The sequence below is a fragment of the Cyclopterus lumpus genome, chromosome 24 (genome assembly GCF_009769545.1).
Source record: "Cyclopterus lumpus isolate fCycLum1 chromosome 24, fCycLum1.pri, whole genome shotgun sequence".
Classification (NCBI taxonomy): domain Eukaryota; kingdom Metazoa; phylum Chordata; class Actinopteri; order Perciformes; family Cyclopteridae; genus Cyclopterus; species Cyclopterus lumpus.
The window spans coordinates 8,718,646-8,741,354 of NC_046989.1; the positions used below are offsets into that span (position 1 = coordinate 8,718,646).

Consider the following 22,709-nt stretch of genomic DNA (forward strand, 5'->3'; position numbering starts at 1 on the left):
TCTTTTGAGTAAAAATCAAAGCAGACACAAAGTATATTTCAACACACATTGTTAAGGGTTCAATTTATGTGAGGCATTGTTTCTTTATTTTAAAAGGCTTAACACCTCTGTTTTCTTTTTTGTAAAATAAGTAATAAGTAAGTAAAAAAGAGTATTTCTGCATGTTAATATGTAACAGGAGGGATACAGTCTGAATAGTTACCATTAGATATTACAAATTTGTTGACAAAATACTACTGCAGGACCTTTATCTTGTTCTTCCTCTAATAAACTGAAGACTGGCGTATGTGTGGTTATTGTCCCTTTGGGCTTGTGATTACAGTGCTGTCGATGGTTCAGTATGACTGGCGTGCTAACATAGAGATTTTGAGAATTTAACGCAGTGATTAGGTTCAGTCTTGTTGTCAGATAACACCCCCTTTAGGCTACAGGCAGTACATTCAAAAAGGGTTTCAACAAATACAAGCAGCCCTCAGTGGGCCTTATTGATGTACCATTCATTAATTGTATTATGTATATTCAGAGAATCCCATTCACAATATAGGATCAAATGTGCACACAATGTGTTACCATTAATACATTTCAGCAACAGTTTATGTAAGAAAAATAATAACTGTAAAATGTACAGAACTTAGATATAAAACAAATGTAACACAGGCAGCAGCACAACCATCATCTTAAGTGGTGGATTAGTAATAGTAAGCTTTTTGTATAATACAAATCCCAATATAAGAATAAATAATATAAGCCCACAGCAATGCAAGCAGGGTACATTTTCAGTCAATTACACATTTTGCCCTGATGATACATTTTTGCAGGTTGAACCACAAATGCAACGTTAAGTGGCCGTTTTCTAAATGAATCATTAACTTCATTTTAGTAGCTCTAAGTTCTGGCATCAAACAAGAGAGAGCATGACATGACATGTCTTAATACTTGTCTTAGTCACCCAGGCTACTGCGGAAGTGAAAGGTGTGTCTAAAACATGGGTGCAGCTGAGTAATGAGTACATACTCACATAAATATTGTTTCTGAGTGGGTGAGAGAGAAACAAAGTTTGGGGTTATTCCATTGAACACGTTGCGTCAACCAAATCAGTTTTAAAAGATTATTTGTCACTTGCAGTTGCCACAATAACTGTATTTCAAAGGCAGTATTCATTATCCAAATTACAAAACATGTATTGACAATTATGAATACAGAAAAGAATCGTGTGTTGTTTCCTCTATTTCCTCCATTGAATACCTGGTTGTTTCTGGGAAAGCCTTCTTCCCTGAGTGGCAGCATTGCAAATGGCAAATGTTGTGTTGTTTAGCAAACTTAACTTTAGCCCTTCCGAACTGAAAAGCAAGTGAATGTTTATCTGCTTTGACAACATGGCTTCACTCGATTAAAACTCTGGACTCAATACGCATTAAGTCATTGTTTTTTAAGGACAATGTGTAATATGTTTATGTCTCTAGATGTTTGCTGTGACTGAATTGCGATAGGTGATTATTTGTAGGGTAACACACACAAGTGTGCGTGTATCAGGTACTCAGCAGGAAGTTGGCTTAATTACAGAATAATAAGAAGCCGACAGAGATTGCAAAGGAAGGGGAGGTTCATTAACATCTGGTCACTGCTTAAACTACCAGATAATTAAGGTACTTTCCTCTGACGCACGACTCAGACCAACTGATTCTTCGTCTGGAAAATAACTGCAACCTAGATGCCTTTTTGTCTGGCTGCAGTTACATTTAACGATTTTACCAGTTTTATTACTGTCAACAAGAAACACTCATCCACAGTAAGATCAAAGGTGTGTATGTGTGTGTGTGTGAGAGAGAGTGTAATGCATTGTGCACCTTTCACCTGAGGAGAAAGAGCATTTATTGGTTTATAAATTTGAGAAGCAGGTTAAATCACTTGCATGCGTGTGGTTGTTTAAAAACCCTGCTGAAGAATGAAAACGAATTTTGGACACCATGAAATAAATCTAATTATTAAGCACTTATTAAGCATTTACAAATGGATTAAAAACATTAACCCTGCAAAAGGTATTTTATCCTTTACCCCAAAATGAGCTCTTATTACCAGATTCTAACTGACCTAGTAAAGGATATATTAACCATTCAATAATTTGGTCAAATTAGATATGCACTCTTTATAAAAGGTTGTAGAGAATTATTTAAGCAGAAATATTTAGTATTCCAATTCAAGAAAATTAAAGTACTATTAATATCTGTGGCTATCAAGGTCAGTATTTTTGGCCAGTTGCTCAGTTTAGCTGAATCAGACCACTCCTAAAAGTGTAATCCATTTCATCTTCTGGATTTGTACGTCATTGTTTGTGTCTTCAAGTGTGCACAAAGTTTGGATTGTTAACACAAAATTGCATTCCAAATCACAACTGTGCTGTACATGTGGAAAGAGTGCAGAGTTTGATCAAAAGTCAACCACAAGTAAATATATATTTTCAAGATGAAAATGTTTGGAAGATAACAACTGCCTGCTTTCTGTGTGTGACGTGGGGCTTCCTGTGCAATTTATGTAACAGCAGAAGCTCACGCACACACACACACACAGACACACACACACACACACACACACACACACACACACACACACACACACACACACACACACACACACACACACTATCCACGGAAACCAGAGAAACCACTAATAAAGGCATAGAGACACATACACACACCTTTGTTGTGGTTGAGTGTTTCTTGTTGACAGTAATAAAACTGATAACATCATTAAATGTTAAACATGCACACAGGGTAAAAAATGTGAGACCAAAAGTCAGTGTTTTCCACAGGAGTTAGTATCAACAGTCGAGGTCTTAGTTAGACATCTCAATCGAGGTCTCTTAACTTTTTTCCAGTTTCTATCGCATTTTTGCAGCTGTACAACCATTTGATAATCCTTGCATTGCGCTCAATAACTGACGTCCCCTGCCGCATTTTTTCATGTAACTCGTCCTCCAGTAGTCCGTCGCTGTGTCCACTGTTCCTGGAGAAGCCGTTGTCCAATGTAGAAACGCTGACACTCCGGGTTTTTATTGCAATTTCATCTGAGCGCGCAGAGAAGTTCTCCTTCCCCAAAGACTCAATAACCTCACCGCCCAGCCCACAATACTTGAAAAAAACATCAAAGTCTGCAAAGTGTTTGGAGTACCTGGAGCTGATGTCAGAGTGAGACCGACTGACCCCTTTGCCAGACCTTTCAAACTCAGGAACTGTTAGGAGACCAGCGGATTTCCTCACAACACCCGCTGTCACCTTTGTCCCAGAATCCCTGTTTTCTGTGCCGTGTTGATCTGCTGCTCCATTCCTCCTCCTCTCTGACAGAGAGGTCAGTACATGTGAGCTGCATTCCTTTGCTATTCCCTCAGGTGTGGTGATTCTTTCCTTGTTGCACTCACCTTCACACTGCTTTTCTGTTGCCTCGGGTAACGGAACACTTTTATGCACGGAGCTGGGCAGCAACCTGCGTGTTATGTGGTGTTTCCGGTCATTTGCTGACGTTCTCAGTAACTCACATTTATGCCTGTAAAGCAGAAGAGAGTCTGGTCGTTTTTTGGAGCTGGACCGACGTACCTGCCCTGGTGAGCTGGTGTTTTGTGGATCACATGTAGCCGCTCTTGAGTTACTCCCTATGACAAGATTCCCACCTCGGTTCGAGCTCCGGTTGGAAGACCCAGTGCTACTCACAGAGGCTGATCCGAGACTGATTACTGGCTCTTGAGTTGAGTTGACCACCCGCTTGCTTTTGACATATTTCAGCTTGCTTGCAGCGAGCCTCTCCACAGCACTCATGCCTCCTTTCGTCTCACTCTCCCGTTCCATTTGCTTTCGGAGGTATTCAGGACCCTTCTCAAGGATTTTTGTGGTACCACTTGTTGCCTCCATTGTGGTTTGAATGAACAAACTATGCAGTTATTTCCAAAGAGTGGGTAATCCTGAAGCGTACTGTCTTCCCAGGAAAAAAGATTCCATTCAAGCCCGTCCTTTGCCTGAGCACGTATTACAGCAGGCACTTCACCTTGTCTGTTCAAACACACTTCACATTACCCCACCCATCCTGCGCCAGGATAGCTTTAGCCAAACACAAGCCTGTTCAAAGTACACCTGATACCAAATGAAAACAGTGAAAGCTGAGGCTGCTGCAGATTTTTTATTCTTTTGTCTATTAGGAAATGCGGGCCTTTAAAATCCTTGTTGCTCAATACAGGACAACATCTCATGTCATCTCCTCTCGAGAAAATTTTGTGTTTTTCTAAAGTACTCTCGGCTTTACCGACCCATTTACCAGAGACACTGACTCATCAGATAAGCTCCACGCTTACTAGTGCACATGTTGTGCAATAACTGCTTTCCTCTGCCAATTCATCTTCCAATTCTCCACAGTCTGTATGTCCCCCACGGATATTGTTAAAGGCAATTGTAGTCTTTATCTGTTGAGGCGATCAAAACAGTATTGTGAAATTCTAAAGACATTTGGCGGATTACTTCAAGAACATGATTTTGCATTTCACTGGTCTTGAAAAAACAAAAAAAAGAAAACACCCTAACTATTAAATACAATAAAACACTAATTGGAGATTTATGCAATCAACCGGTATTCTGATTGATTGCACACATTTCCCAGTGTTTTATTGAAAGAACTATAGTTCTCTGTCTTGGACGCGTCACCCATTTTAATGTTAACAATACCATCATTTATTGGGTCAAAGCAACAGTACAAGCAGTTAAAATAAAAGACAAACAACTCTGATAGATTCCAACATTCCCACATGCTTGTCAAATTCTTAATAACTCCACGAGGAAAAGAAATGTGTGCACTGTATGATGTGCAATTGGACTCTGCTTGCACTAGACTTGGTGGTCTGCACTACCAGACAATAATGGCAATTTGCACATATGCATATAAGTAACCTGAATAAATACACAAATATAAACATTAAAATCATCATCGATAATGTGTAATTGTCTATGTGTGTAAGTGCGTGCGTAAACATTGTAAACATTTGCGAGTGTGGTGTCACATAGTGGTACCTTGAAGGAGAGCCAGAGCAGCTGATCAAACAGATATGCAACATGTGTGTTATGAAAGAATTGCGATTGATGATAATCAACCAAAATATAAAATAAATCCGTTGGCAACCGAAGAAGAGCTTGCAACATCCATTTCTTTCCACCAAGTGTTGCTGAGTGAGTTGACTGCACTTTGGCAACTTTTCCTCAGCTTTACCGCGTTTTTTTTTTTACAGCAATAAATGTGGTCCTTAAAGGCAACGCTGCCCCCAAAACCAAACCAAACTCGATCAATGTTACAGGAACAACCTGAACATGCATGCCAATAATATATATTTTTTAATAGAATATCATTTTAATTAAATGGTTGATCAGGGTATATTTCCATCCATCTCCTTTCCTTAATCGGTTTCAAAACATGTTCACAGGGGTAGATGTGACTGAGTGCTTCTTTTACATGCTTGTTAGTGTAACAGGCCCAATAGGCAATGACACTAATTTCTTGTTTTCTATGTTTTTACATACAACATCTGTTTGTTGTGGTGTTGCATTTATTCATTCTTATGGTTTATTTTGATTGGCTTCCCTAAAGCCAGACTGAACAGTTCACTTGGGGATTCTGAAGTATTTACTTGACCTCTGCTTCAAAGGAATTATGATTTTATGACTTTGAGAGAAGTTCCCAGATTATGCTGAGACCTAGGTATGCAAGATGTGTCATTGTCAATGAGTCAGTTCATATAAAATGTGTTTGCACTGGCTTCTTGTTTGAACGGGAACTACAAGTCCAAGCTTTAATTTCATCGTCTTAAACATATGAAACTTGACCTCGACATTGAACTCATTCAAAGCATGTAGGAGCAGTCTGTAAAGGGCTGGCAGAGCAACTCAGGTTCCAGTGTTTTGCTCAAGGACACTTCCACATACGGAATATGATGGAGCTGGGGAAGGAACCGCAAACCTTGTGATTAAAGAACGATCCGTTCTACCCACTGAAGGATTTAATGATGACTAATTGTCATTACACAACACAGTACTGCACGACAAAATGTGTCTGCAGCCCATTTGCTACACCAGATAAATATGACAAAACAAAATAAAATCAGATGGTAATTGTAGTGCACTTTTACAAATTTGTATCAGGAGGAATGTAAACAGTATTAACAACAACTATTTTCTGGGCAGATATCATAACATTAAAACATGAACATCAGGGAATCATTTCCTATCATATTTAACTACCAAGCATAATTGAAATAAACACAGATTCCACCTCCTGCGTGCGGTCTGGCAGTCAAGTGCAGCTCGATCCAGGATGCCACGATGGAGTCAGGTCTCTATAGAAAGTCACCAGCCTGGGTTAGTCAGATATTGTCAGGAGACGAAAACCTACGGGATGACCAAATTTGACATGTGTCAGGATGATATTGCCCTGCATAACTTACAGACATATGTTGAAATCTAGCCGCCTGCATTACAAAAATGGGCCATCGAAAACAGCATTTACAATCATTTGCCATGTGTTCTGACTTATTGGGGAGAGATGGTTGTGGTGTGTGTGTGTGTGTGTGTGTGGGGAGGGGGGGGGGGGTCGGAGTGAACATGAACACTGTCACCATTAGTCACTTCTCCATTACATTACATTACATGTCATTTAGCTGACGCTTTTATCCAAAGCGACTTACAATAAGTGCATTCAACCATGAGTCCAAACTCAGAACAACAAGAGTCAAGAAAGTACAATTTTCTCAATAAAGTGAAACTACAAAGTGCCATCAGTAAGAGACATTTAAGTGCTACCAGAGTGCTACTACGACGCTACCTTCCCTATTCAAGGTATAGTCGAAAAAGATGTGTTTTTAGTTTGCGACAGAAGATGTAGAGACTTTCTGCTGTCCTGATGTCAATGGGGAGCTTGTTCAACCACTGAGAAGCCAGCACAGCAAACAGTCGTGACTTTGCTGAGTGTTTAGCTCGAAGTGAAGGAGCTACGAGCCGATTGGCAGAAGCCGAGCGAAGTGAACGAGCTGGGGTGTACGGTTTGACCATGTCCTGGATGTAGACCGGACCCGATCTGTTCGCAGCATGGTACAAGTACCAATATTTTGAAGCGGATGCGGGCAGCCACCGGTAACCAGTGAAGGTCGCGGAGGAGCGGAGTAGTGTGGGTAAATTTCGGGAGGTTGAAGACCAGTCGAGCAGCTGCATTCTGGATGAGCTGTAGAGGTCGAATGGCATTAGCAGGTAGACCTGCCAGGAGGGAGTTGCAATAGTCTAGCCGTGAGATGACCAGAGCCTGGACCAGAACCTGTGCCGCCTTCTGAGTGAGAAGAGGTCGTATTCTCCTGATGTTGTACAGCATGTACCTACAGGAGCGTGTTATTGCGGTAATGTTGGCAGTCAGGGAGAGTTGACTGTCGAGTGTCACACCGAGGTTCATGGCAGTCGGAGTCGGGGCCAACACTGAGTTGTTGACGTTAATAGTCAGGTCGTGGGTGGGAGAGCCTTTTCCTGGAAGAAGGAGAAGTTCAGTCTTGTCGGGATTCATTTTCAGGTGGTGTGCGGACATCCACTGAGAGATGTCAGTCAGACAGGCAGAGATTCGTGCTGCTACCTGTGTTTCGGATTGGGGAAACGAGAGGATCAGTTGGGTGTCATCAGCATAGCTGTGGTAGGTGAAGCCATGCGAGCGAATGACAGAGCCAAGAGAGTTGGTGTACAGAGAGAAGAGAAGAGGGCCAATGACTGAGCCCTGAGGGACCCCAGTAGTCAGAGGACAATGCTCAGACACAGATCCTCTCCAGGTTACCCGGTAAGTGCGGTCGGTGAGGTAGGATGAGAAGAGTGAGAGCGCGGTGCCTGAGATACCCAGGTCCTGGAGGGAGGAGATAAGGATCTGGTGGTTCACTGTGTCAAAGACAGCGGAAAGGTCTAGAAGGATAAGGACAGATGAGAGAGAGGCTGCTCTAGCAGTGTGAAGCTGCTCAGAGACAGCAAGGAGGGCAGTCTCTGTTGAGTGGCCTGTCTTGAATCCAGACTGGTGGGGGTCTAGAAGGTTGTTACTGTGGAGAAAGGAGGAGACTTGGTAAAAGATAGCTTGCTCTAGAGTTTTGGAAAGGAAGGGGAGGAGAGAGACAGGTCTGTAGTTGTTGACTTCAGACGGGTCGAGAGTGGGTTTCTTCAAGAGAGGGTTGACTCTTGCCTCCTTAAGAGAGTTAGGGAAACAGCCGGTTGAGAGGGAGATGTTAATAAGATGGGTGAGAAAGGGAAGAAGGTCCAGAGCAATAGACTGGAGAATGTGAGACGGGATGGGGTCAAGGGGGCAGGTGGTTGGGCGGGCAGATGGTTACCAAGGTAAGAACTTGATTGGGAGACAGGAGGGTGAAAGAGGAAAGCGAGGGGGAAGAAGATGAAGTTACTGGAGGTGTAGTTATAGAAGATGGATTAGTAAATGAGGAGCGTATGTCGTCTATCTTTTTTGTGAAGTAGTCAACAAAGTTGTCAACAAAGTGGCTTGGTAGAAGGGTGGAGGGAGGGGGGGGAGCCCCAGAGCCCCAGAGCCTTCTCCCTTTTATTTAATTTGTAACTTATGCTGCTAGTTGGAAAAACATATTCTACAGTTTAATGTGACACTGCATAGTCTGCTAATTGTGTTTTTATTTAGTCATTCACAATAATTACCATTCATCATTGAGACGTGAATGACACTGGCTGACTCAATTTACAAAAAGCTTGCAAATTATGAAATATAATTGCTGCAGGCATCATTTGCTTGCAGATATTGTTTGACTCATGCAAAGCAACTGATAATTGGTGATTATGTATGCAGTGCTAATTACCAATAATATAAGGTAGCCTCCCACTCAATTAGTTTGTGTCTATTTATCAGAAGCTCATCTTACTGTATTTCAGTAAACAATTGTGTTTGTAGGATTGCAGTGTTTTCTTATCAAAGGTATTATTTCCTTTTTACTTAATCTTTTTTCTATCGGCCTTAAGACTGTCACATACTCTTCTTCAACGATCTAACACAGTGAGGAGAATACATTTTATTCACAGATGATAAATTGTCGACATGTACTGTTTTTATATAATCAAACTAATGACATGGTTTGCTGGTATGACACAGAAAACCATTGCTTGACTGCAGTTCCTCACAGCTCTCTGGAGGTTTTTGAGCATATGCCAGCTCATTGTTTTGGCATTACGGCCCACAACTTTGCCGTTTTGGTTCAACATTCAGTCCTGTCATTCAATACAAAGTTCAGCTGAAGTTCTTTGGCACTGGCAATCTTTAAAAAAAGCTATGTTGATGGAAGACTTGCAGATCGAAATGCAGAAGCAGGGCAAAAGAAAAGTTTGGTATTCATTGAACTTTTTTTTTTACTGAAACAGAGGAAAACAATTAAAACTTGGGAGAGTCTGTTGAAAACTCTCAGCGCTGTCATCTGCGTTTTGGCTGCAGCAGTGATTTTTAGTGCAGAAGATCAGAAACCCGCTGTGAACAATATGCTCAGCACTAAACAGCAGATGGACCAAGTTAGCGATCAGTATCCGAGTGTTCGCTGAGTTGACCGCAGTATCAGTGGGTGACCAAAACAGAGCTAAATGGAAGATAAATATTGGACTTAACGGTCAGCTGGTGGACAGAAACGCGACAGAAGTATCAACCGGGTTATAAACCAGGTTATGACTGTGATTGGAGAGGGTTTACATGCACTCTGGAAACATAGTTATTGTAAATATGCGTAAAGATGCATGCAGCAGGTCGGCAATCAGATTTCTTCCTTACCATGGACAATATTTTGGAAGCATGGCTGACAGTATTAGTGATAGAAGATGCAGCTTTGGTGCGCTGGTGTGTCTAAACACAGGCAGACAGAAGCACAAAGGAGGTTAACAAATCACTACTAAACTCATTTAGACTCGTAGAGGACACTTCGTGTTAGTTCCAGTTGTAATCGGACATTATTTTAATACAATGACACTGTGTAATTATTTATCCTCTTCGCCAGCTGCTTTGTTTGTTCCCTGTCTGCAGGATTTTGTGTATGCATACTTGTAAAAATCTGATTTGAAACCTGGTTAACTTACAAGGCCAATAAATCTGGAAGAAGAAATCTTCCTGGGATTTCTTTAAACCACTACTATGATTTTGGTCTCGACTGTAAACTGACTACTTAAGTGCACATTAACGCACTGACTGACGGGTGTGCACGGTTGCACCTATAACCCAACTGTGATGTCATGCAGTATTGATACTGCTGTATTTTCAGAAACTACTGGAGGTCAGCAAAAACTGTAAAAATAAAAAATCTAAGATAAAGTCTCTAATGAAGACAAGACAAGTGGCATTTATTTTAATATCACAATATCAGTTGTTAACAACATGATTATCTTGGCCACAGCAATTCACGGTATTATCGCAACAGCTACAGAAAATTAAGAAAAAACAGAATAATAATGCTATTAGTCAAATTAATCTTTAACATTGTTTATTGTGCATTTTGTCTTTTTTGACTGTATTGATACGATTATTTAACATGTGTATTATTAACATTATATAATTATATTTGTTGTTTAAATAGTATTGTTAATACCTATATCACACAATGTAGTCAGTTTGGTGAAGTCAGCACAAGATAATTATTTTCTACTCAAAATTAACAAACTATAATCTCAAATCTAAATAAGAGAATCACATTTTAGTGGGTGTAAGTTTGCAGGATAATAAGCACACACACAGGAGTTTTTGTGTGGAATACTATTTTCTTTTAGCCATATTCAGGTTTAATGGATTACAGTCTTTCACTACTGTAAACAATTGGTACTAGGAATATTGGTACTAGGAATATGAACCAGTGGTACTACGACATCAGATCAAGAAAAACAATGCGCGCTTTAACAATAAATACACATTCCTAGACAACCATCTGGATATAAAGTCAGTGACATCAAATGGAAATGTTTGGCAGATGAACAAGTTCTGTTGAAGAACATCTGTAACTTTCATCCCTCAAATTCATCATTATTTGAAGCAGATGCAAAACAAACTCTGGTATTGTCAAGTCAGATCAAGGTAACAAGGGAATTTTGACAAATAGACTGTATTTAGAATGTATGCAAACTCAGTCGCCAGTTTATTAGGTACACATAGCTAAACTAATGCATTCTGATTCAAGAGTCATGCAATACATCATACCTTTATGATGTTACAATGTTCAGTTTTTGTTCTAGAGAGGTGTTGATTCTGCATTATAGTTGTTGTTGTTGAGTGGTTTGTGGGGCTGTTACTATTGTTTTGTAAAGCTGCATCAATATAATTTATATTTATATTGCACAAAAAGAGGGGAGTTCCAATTTGAATTTGACTTTAAAACCATGCATGTGGGAGACTGTCACTATAATTGTAACAGTTTGGAGGGCATTTAATAGATGTTTTATTTTTCACATGCTGCAGATGTGCACATAAAGGTGGAGGGTAATTGTGAGATAAATCAGGGCTGCCTGTTGGTTTTCGGTCCAAAGTAATACAATCACATGTTTGCCCACACAGAGCTGTTGTGCACTGCATGCATAAAAGGTTTTAGGAATGTAAACTCGCTAATGAGAGGTTACGACCAGTAATGAAAAGCTGCTATTTACTGGTTTTCTCAGTCAATGTGGAACATATTTTCCAAGATCAAGTAAATGCTCTCTTATGAATAGTTGAAACAGCCATAAATAGAATAAAACCCATACTTTGCAAAATGGTTCAACTTTTTGTAATGCTGTTTTCCTTTCAGATAGCGTGTTTATAGAACACAAATACAGGCTATAACATATATTTTTTCATAGTCCAATTGGGCAGACATTTATATGATAATCGCAATAATCCACAAATGTTTAATTTATAGACAGATATAGGCAGATAAGAGAATGACATAATCAACTATAAAACCAGTGATTACTCTGGTACACCTAAGTCACAGAACTTAAAATTACTTTTTGCTGGGATCGGTTATTTTTTGCAATTCAACCAGTATAACTACTTATTCATAGCCTTTTGTTTTACTAGTATGACCTGACAAAGCATATATTGCACAATTTCACTGATGTGCATGGACAGAGTTGGTATGGATGGGGAGGATTTGTTGTTAAATGAAAGACATTTACACTCTTTCTCTGCCTTTTTCCCACTCTTTTATAATTAAACCGACACCCCCAGTCATTCCTTGGAGGTGAATCATAGGCTTAAACCTGTCTCACATGCTTCAATGGTTGCAGGTTAAACAACCAGTATCTTTCAATATTTCCTTGGAAGATAAGTGTTGCAGTATTTTTATTTATTTGCCTTTGATATATAGTTATAGGAACACTCAAAGGCCTTGTATTACTGTCAGTCTATACACTTGTTGCAATGATGTTTAAAAAAAACTACTATAAAACATACCAATGGATTAGTTGAGAACAAGTCATTGTAACAAGACTGAACCTGCAGTCCAGGAGTGTTACAATATATTCTTATTTATATTATTGAATTATTATTACTGATGCATTAATTTGTAAGCAGCTTGTAGTACATGGTCAATGTTGACAGTATAGTTGCATACATGCATCGTAAAAAAACAATTAATAATCTATACAATCTATAAATCTATAAATTCCACATACACTTTTATAATGTTTTTGTTCAGGCACGAGTTGGTCTCCACCTGCGACGTCATACAAGACCAACTAACAGTTAAACAACATGGCGGCCACTGGAAAGAAGTCGGTTTTGTTCGTCTGCTTAGGTAAGAGACATAACACGTAATTTTACCCCTAAGAAGCTCATTTAATCCTCATAGAGTGTGACAGTATTAAACATAGAAACACTAAACCGCTAGCTAAGTTGCTGTGAACTTTTAAATACACTTTTTACAAAAGCCACATCCGGTAACGTTTCGCATTTATATAGCTAAGTTAGCTCACAGTTGTTAAAGCCAGGTGTGGTTAAACATCTTATGCTGCGATCACACAAAGTGTTGCGAATATTCGCAACACTTTATTTGCCAAATTGTGATTTATTCGCATCATTCGCGCCTAGAGTAGCAGCAGCCAGTTTGAGTCACCAACGGCAGGTGTACGAGTTTAACTGTTTTTTTAATTAAACTTTTGTTTCCGTGCGTGCGGCAGGTGTGTCGCAGGTGTGTCGTAGGAGTGGCCTCTCGGGACCCATGTCGACTAACTAGGAAATATACATTTCCATCGCTTTTCCATCGCTTAGCCTATCTGTCACGTTCTTTTTATGGTATGTTTTTAAAGACTAAACACGGATGATTTTGCTGTAAAGTCAACAAGTGATACGTTCACCATGAAGATGGATAACGTTTCGTTAATCCTGTCGAAATCCTAAATGAATGCTGCAGCAAGCCGCTCCTCCGTCATGTTTCTAAAGACTACGCTGACTCATGCGTGTAGTTATTCAATATGGGTCCTTATCGTAACACAATGACAGTGAACAGTCATGTTTGATCTGGACGAATGCGTGCTGCACAGGGTAGAATATCGTTACGATGATAGAGATGTTTGTCCGTAGTCTTGAATATAAAACATAAGCGATGTGAGACAGTACACAGTGTTGTATCACAAATTAATCTGAACGGATCACTGTTTCCCACAGCTGACAGTGGCGGTCGAGCTGGGTGCAAACAACGGTCTGCATGTTTGATTTACACATTTTATGAAGAGTAAACTGGTCTCAAATCGACTTGACGTCAGATAACGATGTATGACATGCATATCAGACTGAGAAGAAGAGCGTTTTGTCAAGTATTTATTGAAGTTAGGAGTATATTGAACAGGCATCAACAGAGTCAACTACTTTGTCCTTAAAAAAAATGTCCTCGCTAAGTGTCCTCTGCGTCTCAACCACAGCCTCCCGAACAGATGGTGGATATCCGTGTTTAGTCTTTAAAAACATACCATAAAAAGAATGTGACAGTTAGGCTAGGCAATGGAAATTTCCTAGTTAGTCGACATGGGTCCTGAGAGGCCACTCCTACGACACATCTGCCTCATGCATGCAAAACAAACCATCCATCCATCCATTTTCAACCAGTTAATAAAAAAACAAGCGGCATGCAGCAAATTCCTGTTGTATCTTGTGGCCACTGTTTCTGTTTTCCTTCCCCTTTTCTACCAGTTAACCTACATAAGGACACTAAGGATATTGTAATCTCTATTGCACTATCATGCTATTTCATTGCCAAATGTACTGTATAATTGAACTGTAAACAAAACACCAAACAATATTGCGTATACAATGTATTGACTGTGCGTGTGTGTGTTGCTCTTGGTAAATGCCTCAAGTGTTACAGTTTTTGGTAACACTTTTAAAAAACATTGAGCCAAAATTTGTTTTGTTTTTTACAGGAAATATTTGCAGATCCCCAATTGCTGAAGGAGTCTTCAGGAAGATGGCAACAGATGGTGGTGTTGTTGATAAGGTAATGTGATTATTCATTCATCATTACGTCATACACAACAACATTTATGACACACACGTTTGCCCAATATTACATCTACTGACAATTTTTGCCTGATATATTTACAAAGAGCTTTTTAAATATTGTTTCCACAGGAGTATGTCATTGAGCACAGTTGTCAAATAGCACCAGAAACAAAGAGCCAAGCACATAGAAACTACATTTGTTTGAAATGACAAGTACTGCACATTACTGCTGACTATTCTTCAAAGCATGCTTGCACTGATTATTGTTATAAAAGTCTAAGTTCAAATGTTTTGATGTGGGCTTGTATGAGGGTAATACCTCCAGTTTGGAGAAACAGACAGCAATATATTGCTGTGGACGGGGGCAGCATCAAAACGTATTTGAGCAACCTAAAAAGTCAATATCTGTTTATGTTTAACTGAACTGAATGGGAAACTTGTATAATAATAATAATAATAATCCATTTAATTTATATAGTGCTTTTCAAGATACTCAAAGACACTTTACATTATACACCGTAGACACAGCTATGGGGAGCAATGCAGGGTTAAGTGTCTTGCTCAAGGACGCATCGACTAGGGCGGGGATTGAACTGCCAACCCCTTGATTGAAAGACGGGCATGCTAACCACTGACCCATAGTCGTTCCATGTCCTGTTTTTGTCAACGCAGTCTCAAAGGGCTGTCAGACAGCAAAATGAAGCGGCACAAGTATTCTAAATATAGCATTCAGTTAAAAGGATAAGGATTTTTGACTGTTGTCCTTTCCACGGCTGTACAATGCTTTGCTTGTGTTGGTGCCTGCATGTCCAAATTGGGGGTGTGCACTAATGCACTGAACCCCACTGCAAAACACCCCAACTATCCCTTTAACTGATATAAGTGGGAACCTAAGAATTATTTCGGCAGATTAATAAAATAGTTTATTTGGGTACACACAATAAATAAATAAAATGTTCATACTAGTTATCAACTATATGGTAATATCTATGTATTCAGTACTGTTTGGTGATATGACACTGGGTACAATTGTAAATACAGTGCATTATGAACTACTATGAATAGATTATGAATGTGGGCAGAATGTGTTTCATAACCTTTCTCCTAAACTCTGTTAAGTCTCACTTTTAATCCTGTCTTCAAGAGTACAACATCCTCTTGCAAATATATATGACCACCATATGGTTATACTTGAGGGTATGAATTGTTTTTACTGTGTTATTGTTCTCCGTGCTCTATTCTGTCTAGTGGATGATAGACAGTGCTGCCACCTCCAACTATGAAATAGGAAACCCTCCAGACCACCGTGGTCAAGCCTGCATGAAGAGTCATGGTGTGCCCATGCAGCATGAGGCCAGGAAGGTACGACCACCCACTTCTACATCTCTCTTAGCAGTAGTTAGCGCCCTCTTTTTTGTTCTCTGTTGTTGCAGTGGGTCATAGACAGTGGTGCCACATCTGACTGGAATATAGGCAGCTCACCGGATGCCCGTGGTCTGGCCTGCCTCAGGAAACATGGCATTGAGACAAGCCATAGGGCCCAACAGGTACAACCTGTCCCGTGGCTCCTCTCACCTCATGCATGTTTGTGTGCATGAGTAGGATATTTGTAAGATGATGCCTACTAGACACCCAAGTGCTATAATCTATAACTTGGCATACTGGTTCAAATAAACCTTTTGTTTTAACCTATAGCTGCATACAAAGCGCCAGAAGATTGCTCTGTCAAAACAAGCACAGGTTCATCTGAACCTTAGCTGAACTTAATGTAAAGTCCAGCCAATATTGCAGTTAAGGAAGGATGCCAAATACCCCAAGTCTGTGTAATAATGATACCTGTTCAGTTTGCTTGTCTGTCTTTGTTTTGTTGGTAGCCTGCCTTGCAGGTTGCTTAAGGCTATGCGTGGTGGCCAGTTCAGTGCGCTTGTAAATCATTACTTGGTTGCCATTTATTTTCCTCTGTTATTTATCAGATCATATCACCATCTATTTGGCTTTTTAAATGATTTGATACGTATGTCACATTTTAAATGTACTTACACAATATTTTGTATGGAAAGATATGCATTTTTATCTCGTATTGAAATGATTAGAAGAGTAGAAATGCCCTTTTAAACAGAGTTATGCTTCACTAAACAACGTTCAGCTGGTTTAGCTTAAACCTCAGTTACAGTGACCCCTTGTGATAGTTTGGGGAAATCTACAGGAGACAGCAGGTGGTTCAACATTTACAGACACAATAATAAGATATAAGACAACAAGTGACTTGTTCCAGACAACACAGGTTTAAACTTTGTCTTAAAATATGAAGTGCAGCAAATCCAGTGACAAAGCAACCCTCCGAATTTAACTTTACAGCTTTACTTCAGTTTTACTTAAAGATCAGGGAAGAAAAGTAGCAAGGCACTTATTAAAGTTTGTATAATGTTTATTTTTGCTAATATTGAATACAAAAGTATCACTAAACGAGAGTTAAAATGTCGATATTGAGTTATAGAATCCATAGTAATTAATAATTCCTCAATTCAAAATGGCAGTTTTTTTGCAAAAGTGGTGTTATTATGTTAGAAATATATAGTGTTTGTATTAGGCTTGGGCAGTATTATGGTAATACTGTATACCAGGGTATTCCGAAATCCTGACGGTATGATTTTCCTAAATGCAGACGCTTCGCTTTCCATTGTGCTGTATTGACACAATGTATTGTAGTTCACAGTCTAGCCACAAGAGGTCATTCTCCACTGGTGAAACAGGCATCTGAGCTCAGAATCTATGAGTGGTGTTGATAACGTTACAAGGCGTGTTCGGGTATTTGGGAATTCTTATTCTTCCGACTACAAAACCAGTTTGTAGCCAGTCTGTCACTACCACCGGCATATCATCTCCGTTCAGCCTACCGATGTGTCGGTATCGTAGGTACCCGACTGTGTGCGTAACGTTTCACAGTCAAGAGAGACGTACTGGTGAATATGTAGTTAGCAGTAAAGTTATAGCTGTGCACAGTGAAAGTTAGCTTTGGCTCAGGCTCACTTAAGGGGGGGCGGGGAGTGGGGGGGGGCTGACGGACTGACACATTTATAGTGGACAAGCTGTTCTCATTTTAGACACAAAGTGGTCAGCCACTATGCAGGAAAATGTCCGGAAGTTATGAAAAAAATTAAAAAAATTAGATACCGCCCAAGCGTAATGTGTATTTCATTGTGATTGTGAAATTGGCCAGGTCTGTCTCCATACTGCTCTGTAAAATGATGGCACCTGTGTGCATGAATTATTGATGAAGACAATCTAGTAATTGTCGTATTGTATTTGTTTAAAATCCTGAAACCGTTCTGAAGTTACACTAAGGTGTTGTCCATGTAAGGCCTTTAGGTTTTATCCTGTGTCCTTAACACACACACTTTATGTTTCCATGAGAGAACTCGGGGGTTTCACCCTGATGCTTGAGATCTTCCGTCTCGTTGGTTTGTCTCTGAAAACCATTTGTTCAGACCCTCGTCTAATCTCCTCAAAGCAGTGATGGGGAGGCTCAACCCTTGGCTTAAACCCAGCCAAATCCATGCAATGTGCTTTGACAAGCTTTTGCTCTTTCCTCTTTTTCTTGATCATCCCTTTCATTTCTATCACTAACTTTTGCTCCTACTTTCTATAGTTTCCTCTTATTCCCCATTCCTTTGCTGTGTGAACTATCTTGACTTTGTATCCCCTGCCAGTTTTGATGTTCATTTGAAAAAGCCAACATGCTCCAAAGTGATTTAACAAATTATTTTGAGCGTGTAATGCCTTATTCCAAATTGACAATCCAACGTTAGATTTTATTGAGCTGAAATTTAGTCATACTCATCAGTGTGTTATCATTGAGTTGCCAATATTTTAAACTGAGACAATCCAGAGACAAGGAAAGTGTATTCCAGTGTGCAGGAAAGGTAGCTTCGACTAGTTGTTGAACCTCCAAATCGAGGACAACCGATGCAGATTTCGTCCTGGCGGTGTCATAGGTGACATGGGGGTTTTGTTTTGTGCAATTGGAGAAGGCTTACGTCCACGTCCATTGGGACGTTCTGTCAGAAGTTGGGGTTGTTGCAACAAACCATCCAGTCCTTGTATGACTTACGTGAGAGCTGTGTCTGTATACTCTGTACTAAGTTAAGTATGTGTTCAGTCGGTGTTCTGTTTGTGATAATAACGGGCGGGATATCAAGGCGCAGCTGGGGAGGAAGAGCTTGTCGGCTTTGGCGACTTCAGCATTTATAGATGATGTGTTGGCTGTCTTTTGTTCCTCTCTTCTTTCATTCGTCTCCTGCTGCCCTCATCGTGATCTTGGCATTCATATCAAAACCCAAAACCAGAACATTAAATATTCACAGATAACGAACGGGGAACACTTTTCTCCACAAAGTTGCTACCTTAATGATGAAATTGTACTTTCTCGATTCTTGTTGTTCTGAGTTTGGACTCATAGTTTAATGCACTTATTGTATTAAAAGCATCAGCTAAATGACATGTAATGCAATGTAATGTCAGCCCTGGTGGATTTGCAACAGCACATGTGGTTTAATGCTTCAACAGAAAGCTGTTGCATTTGTTTACAGTCCCGCTACTGCACTAAACTCAAGTTATTCATCAAATAAGTAAATTACCTAATTTCATACTTCAAACGTTGCAGCCAGTCACAGTTTATGCTGCAGCGCTAGAGGACTCCAGCACTAACAATGAAAACTTCTGTGTAGTGGGATAATTACAGAATGTGAATACATTTTCTCTCCCTCAAAAAATGTTGACTATGAACATTATCAAAAAGAGAGTTTAATTTAATTAACGTTTTTATAGATTATGAGAGACTGTCTTTATTGTTGTTTTGGAAATTATTTTTACTGCATTACTATAAAACCTCTCTGAAGGACCCCAGAGAGGCCGTACTGTGTCCCCACACAAAGCCAGAAGTAACACTTGTTTTTTCCCCCCCCTGCATTTCTCCTTCTAGGTGACCAATGACGATTTCATGAGCTTCGAGTACATTCTCTGCATGGATGAGAGCAATTTGAGGTACACAAATTCAGCTCACAGCAGCACTATTGGTCATATCTGTGAATGTAGCTCCCAGATGTCCCAGCTGCTGTCAGTATGAAGTGTCTTGGCTTACCAAAGGCTGACTGGGATCAAGAAAATATTTTCCTTGACAAGGGTCAAACTAGGTTGTCCTTCTGTCTCGGAAGGGACCTGTGCTACTCCTTCACATGCACATCAAAATGGTGGTAACATTGAGTATGTAACTTGTAGATGAATGCCTCCCTTTTAATGAGCAATATCCTTTCTTAAGCTCTTTCCAAAGGTCAGGGGGAGGGATATTTTTTGATACTTTGAACGGTTAGGGATCATTTTGAGATCACATGGCTATGGCAGATCTGATCTGTAAGCAGCTTACTGAGTTCTTTGGATGCCTCGTCTTTGGGCAGGTTTTTCCCCTTTCTCGCCCACATCATGTTATTTTTCCTCTACAAATGTTAAGCTGAACTGACTGAGAAAATGAGACCCGTCTTAGACAAAAGGCACACTGTCCATGTTGAGTTTTCCTTCTCACAAAGCCCATCACCTTGAAAGTGATTATTAATTGTTTAAACGTAGTTTGAGATTGGCTTGAACAGGTTGAGGTGTTGTGTTAATTTGATCTATTCTTAAAATGTTGCCATAATACAGTGTTTGGAAGGAAGTTAATCACATGGTGTTATATGCTGTCCATTATTGGAAGTACATAACATTCCAGCGATTCATATAAGATATTATGGATGTTCCAAGTCATATCTAAATGACAGATAAAAAAAGTACAACAATACTTAGTTCTTTTTTTTTTGTCCAGAGGGCTCATGTGAAAACAGTCAAGTGTTTTTCTTCTGAGTCACTAGGTTGCTCTTGTCTTCACAGTGAGTTGAACAGAAGAGCAAAGCTCGTAAAAAACATCTCAGCAAAGATTGAGCTTCTGGGTTCATATGACCCAGATAAGCAGCGCATCATTGAAGACCCATACAATGTAAGTATTCAAGTAAATTCTCCTGTTGAGTATTTTCAACCATATTTAAGATGATTCCTGAATGTTTTCATAATCATAATAACCCTCATTTTGGGACAATGTGTTAGTGGGGAAAGTAGTGGTAATAGTCTTAATAAATAGAAGATTGGAGACAAGATTGGAGACACGATTGGAGACAAGATTGGAAACCTCAGCTCCTTTTGACACATCATTAAAATTAAGTCATAAAGTTTAACTTTTAAAAATTCTTCGAGGGCTTAGGGGCTGTGCAGCGGTTGAGCAATGGTAAAGACAAAACTTTCTATTGTTGGATAATTGTTTACTTGTAAAATAGTCTTCATCTGAACATTGAATTATTCGCGCAATATCTGTTCTTAATTTATTTTGACATGTAAATTAACAGTTTCAAAATCTGTCTGACAAGTTATGTTCACTATTCCCATCGCTCATAGTAATGCTGAAATAGGTTTTCAAGGCCTCTCAAATATACGAAAAAAAACAGCTGTGCACCTGTTTGAGACTTCAGCTTTGGACAGAACATGTCGGCCTTCAGGTGCATGTGGTAGCGCTGTTTGTTTCAATTTACTCTCCAATGTGAGAAAGGGATCCTCTCCAGGCATGTTTCATAAGAAGGTGCCAAACAAAACATGGTGAACTTTAACCGTAAAATGGCAGCACTGTCTGTTCTTTGATTCCTCGATTAGAAAAAAGATCTCACCATAAAAAAGCCATTAACAATAATAACAACAATTAAATTAGCACTGTTGAAAAAGGAAGTAGTGGTTGACCACAGTTGATGTGACTAATATTTTGTTTCCGAGTTTGGCTTTAAACATCACTTTTCTTTACCATGATCTGTCTACCACATGTAATGACATTAATAGGCAAAAAGGAACTAGATCGTGGGGCTGCGAAATTAATGGAAATGCGTGCTAGAAAAACTCTGCTGCATATCAAATCGAGCGTTTCATAATCAAACATCCAGGCAAGGGATCAAGATGGATTGGCTTCACTTTTGGGCTGGTGTCAAGTTAGTGGAAACACTTTCTTGAATGGTGCATCTGCAGTCCAAAGTAGAAGATTAATTTACTGTAGATCAGATGGTCGAAATTCAAATGCACTGAATTCAAGTGAAGAGGAACCTTATTTCAAGTCTTATTTTGATGCAACGATTGGTTAATTAGCAGGAATGTCTCACAATGTGCACAAGATGTTAAGGGTTAAATTGCTGAACTAAGACATGTAGTCCAATGCGGGACTTCGTCCTCTTCTTAAAATCAGTCTCTGGCATTTGCATGTGAGCACAAAATGTAAAGTTTGCTTTGATTGTGAAGGTTTTTCCCTACAAATCTTTCAAGATTTCAGTAAAAGCTTACCACTTTGAATCATCAAAACCAGAATTTCAGAAGTACTCTTGCTGCTTTTGTCAATATTCTTCTACCTTAAAGAAAACTTTATTTTTCCAAATTCGAATGTTGTGCTCAACCTAACTTGTTTCCTTCACAACAACACTTTGGCACAATTTATTTGTTGAGTAAGAAACTAACATTTATTTTGTATTTTACTTTGTTTTCAAACCACTTCACAGAATGAGCCCTTCATATCTACAGCTGTATTTATATACAATCAAACAGATGTATGTATGTCATTAATTACATGATTTCTCTCCCCCCCCCCCATCTTATGTTTTATCTCATAGGGGAATGCCAAAGACTTTGAAACGGTGTACGAGCAGTGTACACGCTGCTGCAAAGCATTCCTGGAAAATAACTCCTAACAACATGCAGCCTTAGATGATCTTTTCTGAATCTGTTGAATAATAAAAAATTAACCAAATCGGTTTGGACTGTCTCACATGTCCTTGAATGACCAGGAAACCCATTTGTTTTTCGGTATTGTAGATGTTATACAAACCACACATTATGTATATTTGGAACGATGCTGCGTGAAATGTACATGTATGTCATAATAAAATGGAAAAGAAAAGAGTTTGACTATGAGAGACTTATTTTACACACAAATCATAAATTTGTACCTTTTCAATATGCTTAAGAATTTCTATGTATGAAGACATCCTGCAGACAATACTAATTGACAGGACATCAGAGCTTTGCAGGTCAAAGGCCGCCATGGGTCAAAGTTAATCTTCCTGGATATTTAGTTGGAAGCCTGATGGTTAGGT

The 22,709-nt window shown here is 39.4% G+C and overlaps 2 protein-coding genes across 3 annotated transcripts; one reads left to right on the forward strand and one right to left on the reverse strand.

Annotated features, from left to right (window-relative positions):
• Nucleotides 1–2,609: 2,609 nt before the first annotated feature.
• fam110c (family with sequence similarity 110 member C) lies at nucleotides 2,610–4,184 on the reverse strand. The gene is made up of 2 exons (XM_034527383.1): nucleotides 3,416–4,184; nucleotides 2,610–3,334 (listed from the first exon to the last, which is right to left on the reverse strand). Exons 1-2 carry the CDS (start codon nucleotides 3,900–3,902, stop codon nucleotides 2,847–2,849), a joined length of 975 nt encoding a protein of 324 aa, XP_034383274.1. The 5' UTR covers nucleotides 3,903–4,184; the 3' UTR covers nucleotides 2,610–2,846.
• Nucleotides 4,185–12,703: 8,519 nt separating this feature from the next.
• Nucleotides 12,704–22,515, forward strand: acp1 (acid phosphatase 1). 2 transcript variants are annotated; one of them, XM_034527385.1, is made up of 6 exons: nucleotides 12,704–12,802; nucleotides 14,424–14,497; nucleotides 15,936–16,049; nucleotides 19,484–19,545; nucleotides 20,422–20,527; nucleotides 22,227–22,515. In XM_034527385.1, the coding sequence occupies exons 1-6, from the start codon at nucleotides 12,760–12,762 to the stop codon at nucleotides 22,302–22,304; spliced, it is 477 nt and encodes a 158-aa protein (XP_034383276.1). In that variant the 5' UTR covers nucleotides 12,704–12,759; the 3' UTR covers nucleotides 22,305–22,515. The 2 variants fall into 2 exon arrangements, with proteins under 2 accessions (XP_034383276.1, XP_034383275.1); XM_034527384.1 differs by lacking the exon at nucleotides 15,936–16,049 and adding an exon at nucleotides 15,751–15,864 and having other exon boundaries at nucleotides 22,227–22,367.
• Nucleotides 22,516–22,709: the final 194 nt, after the last annotated feature.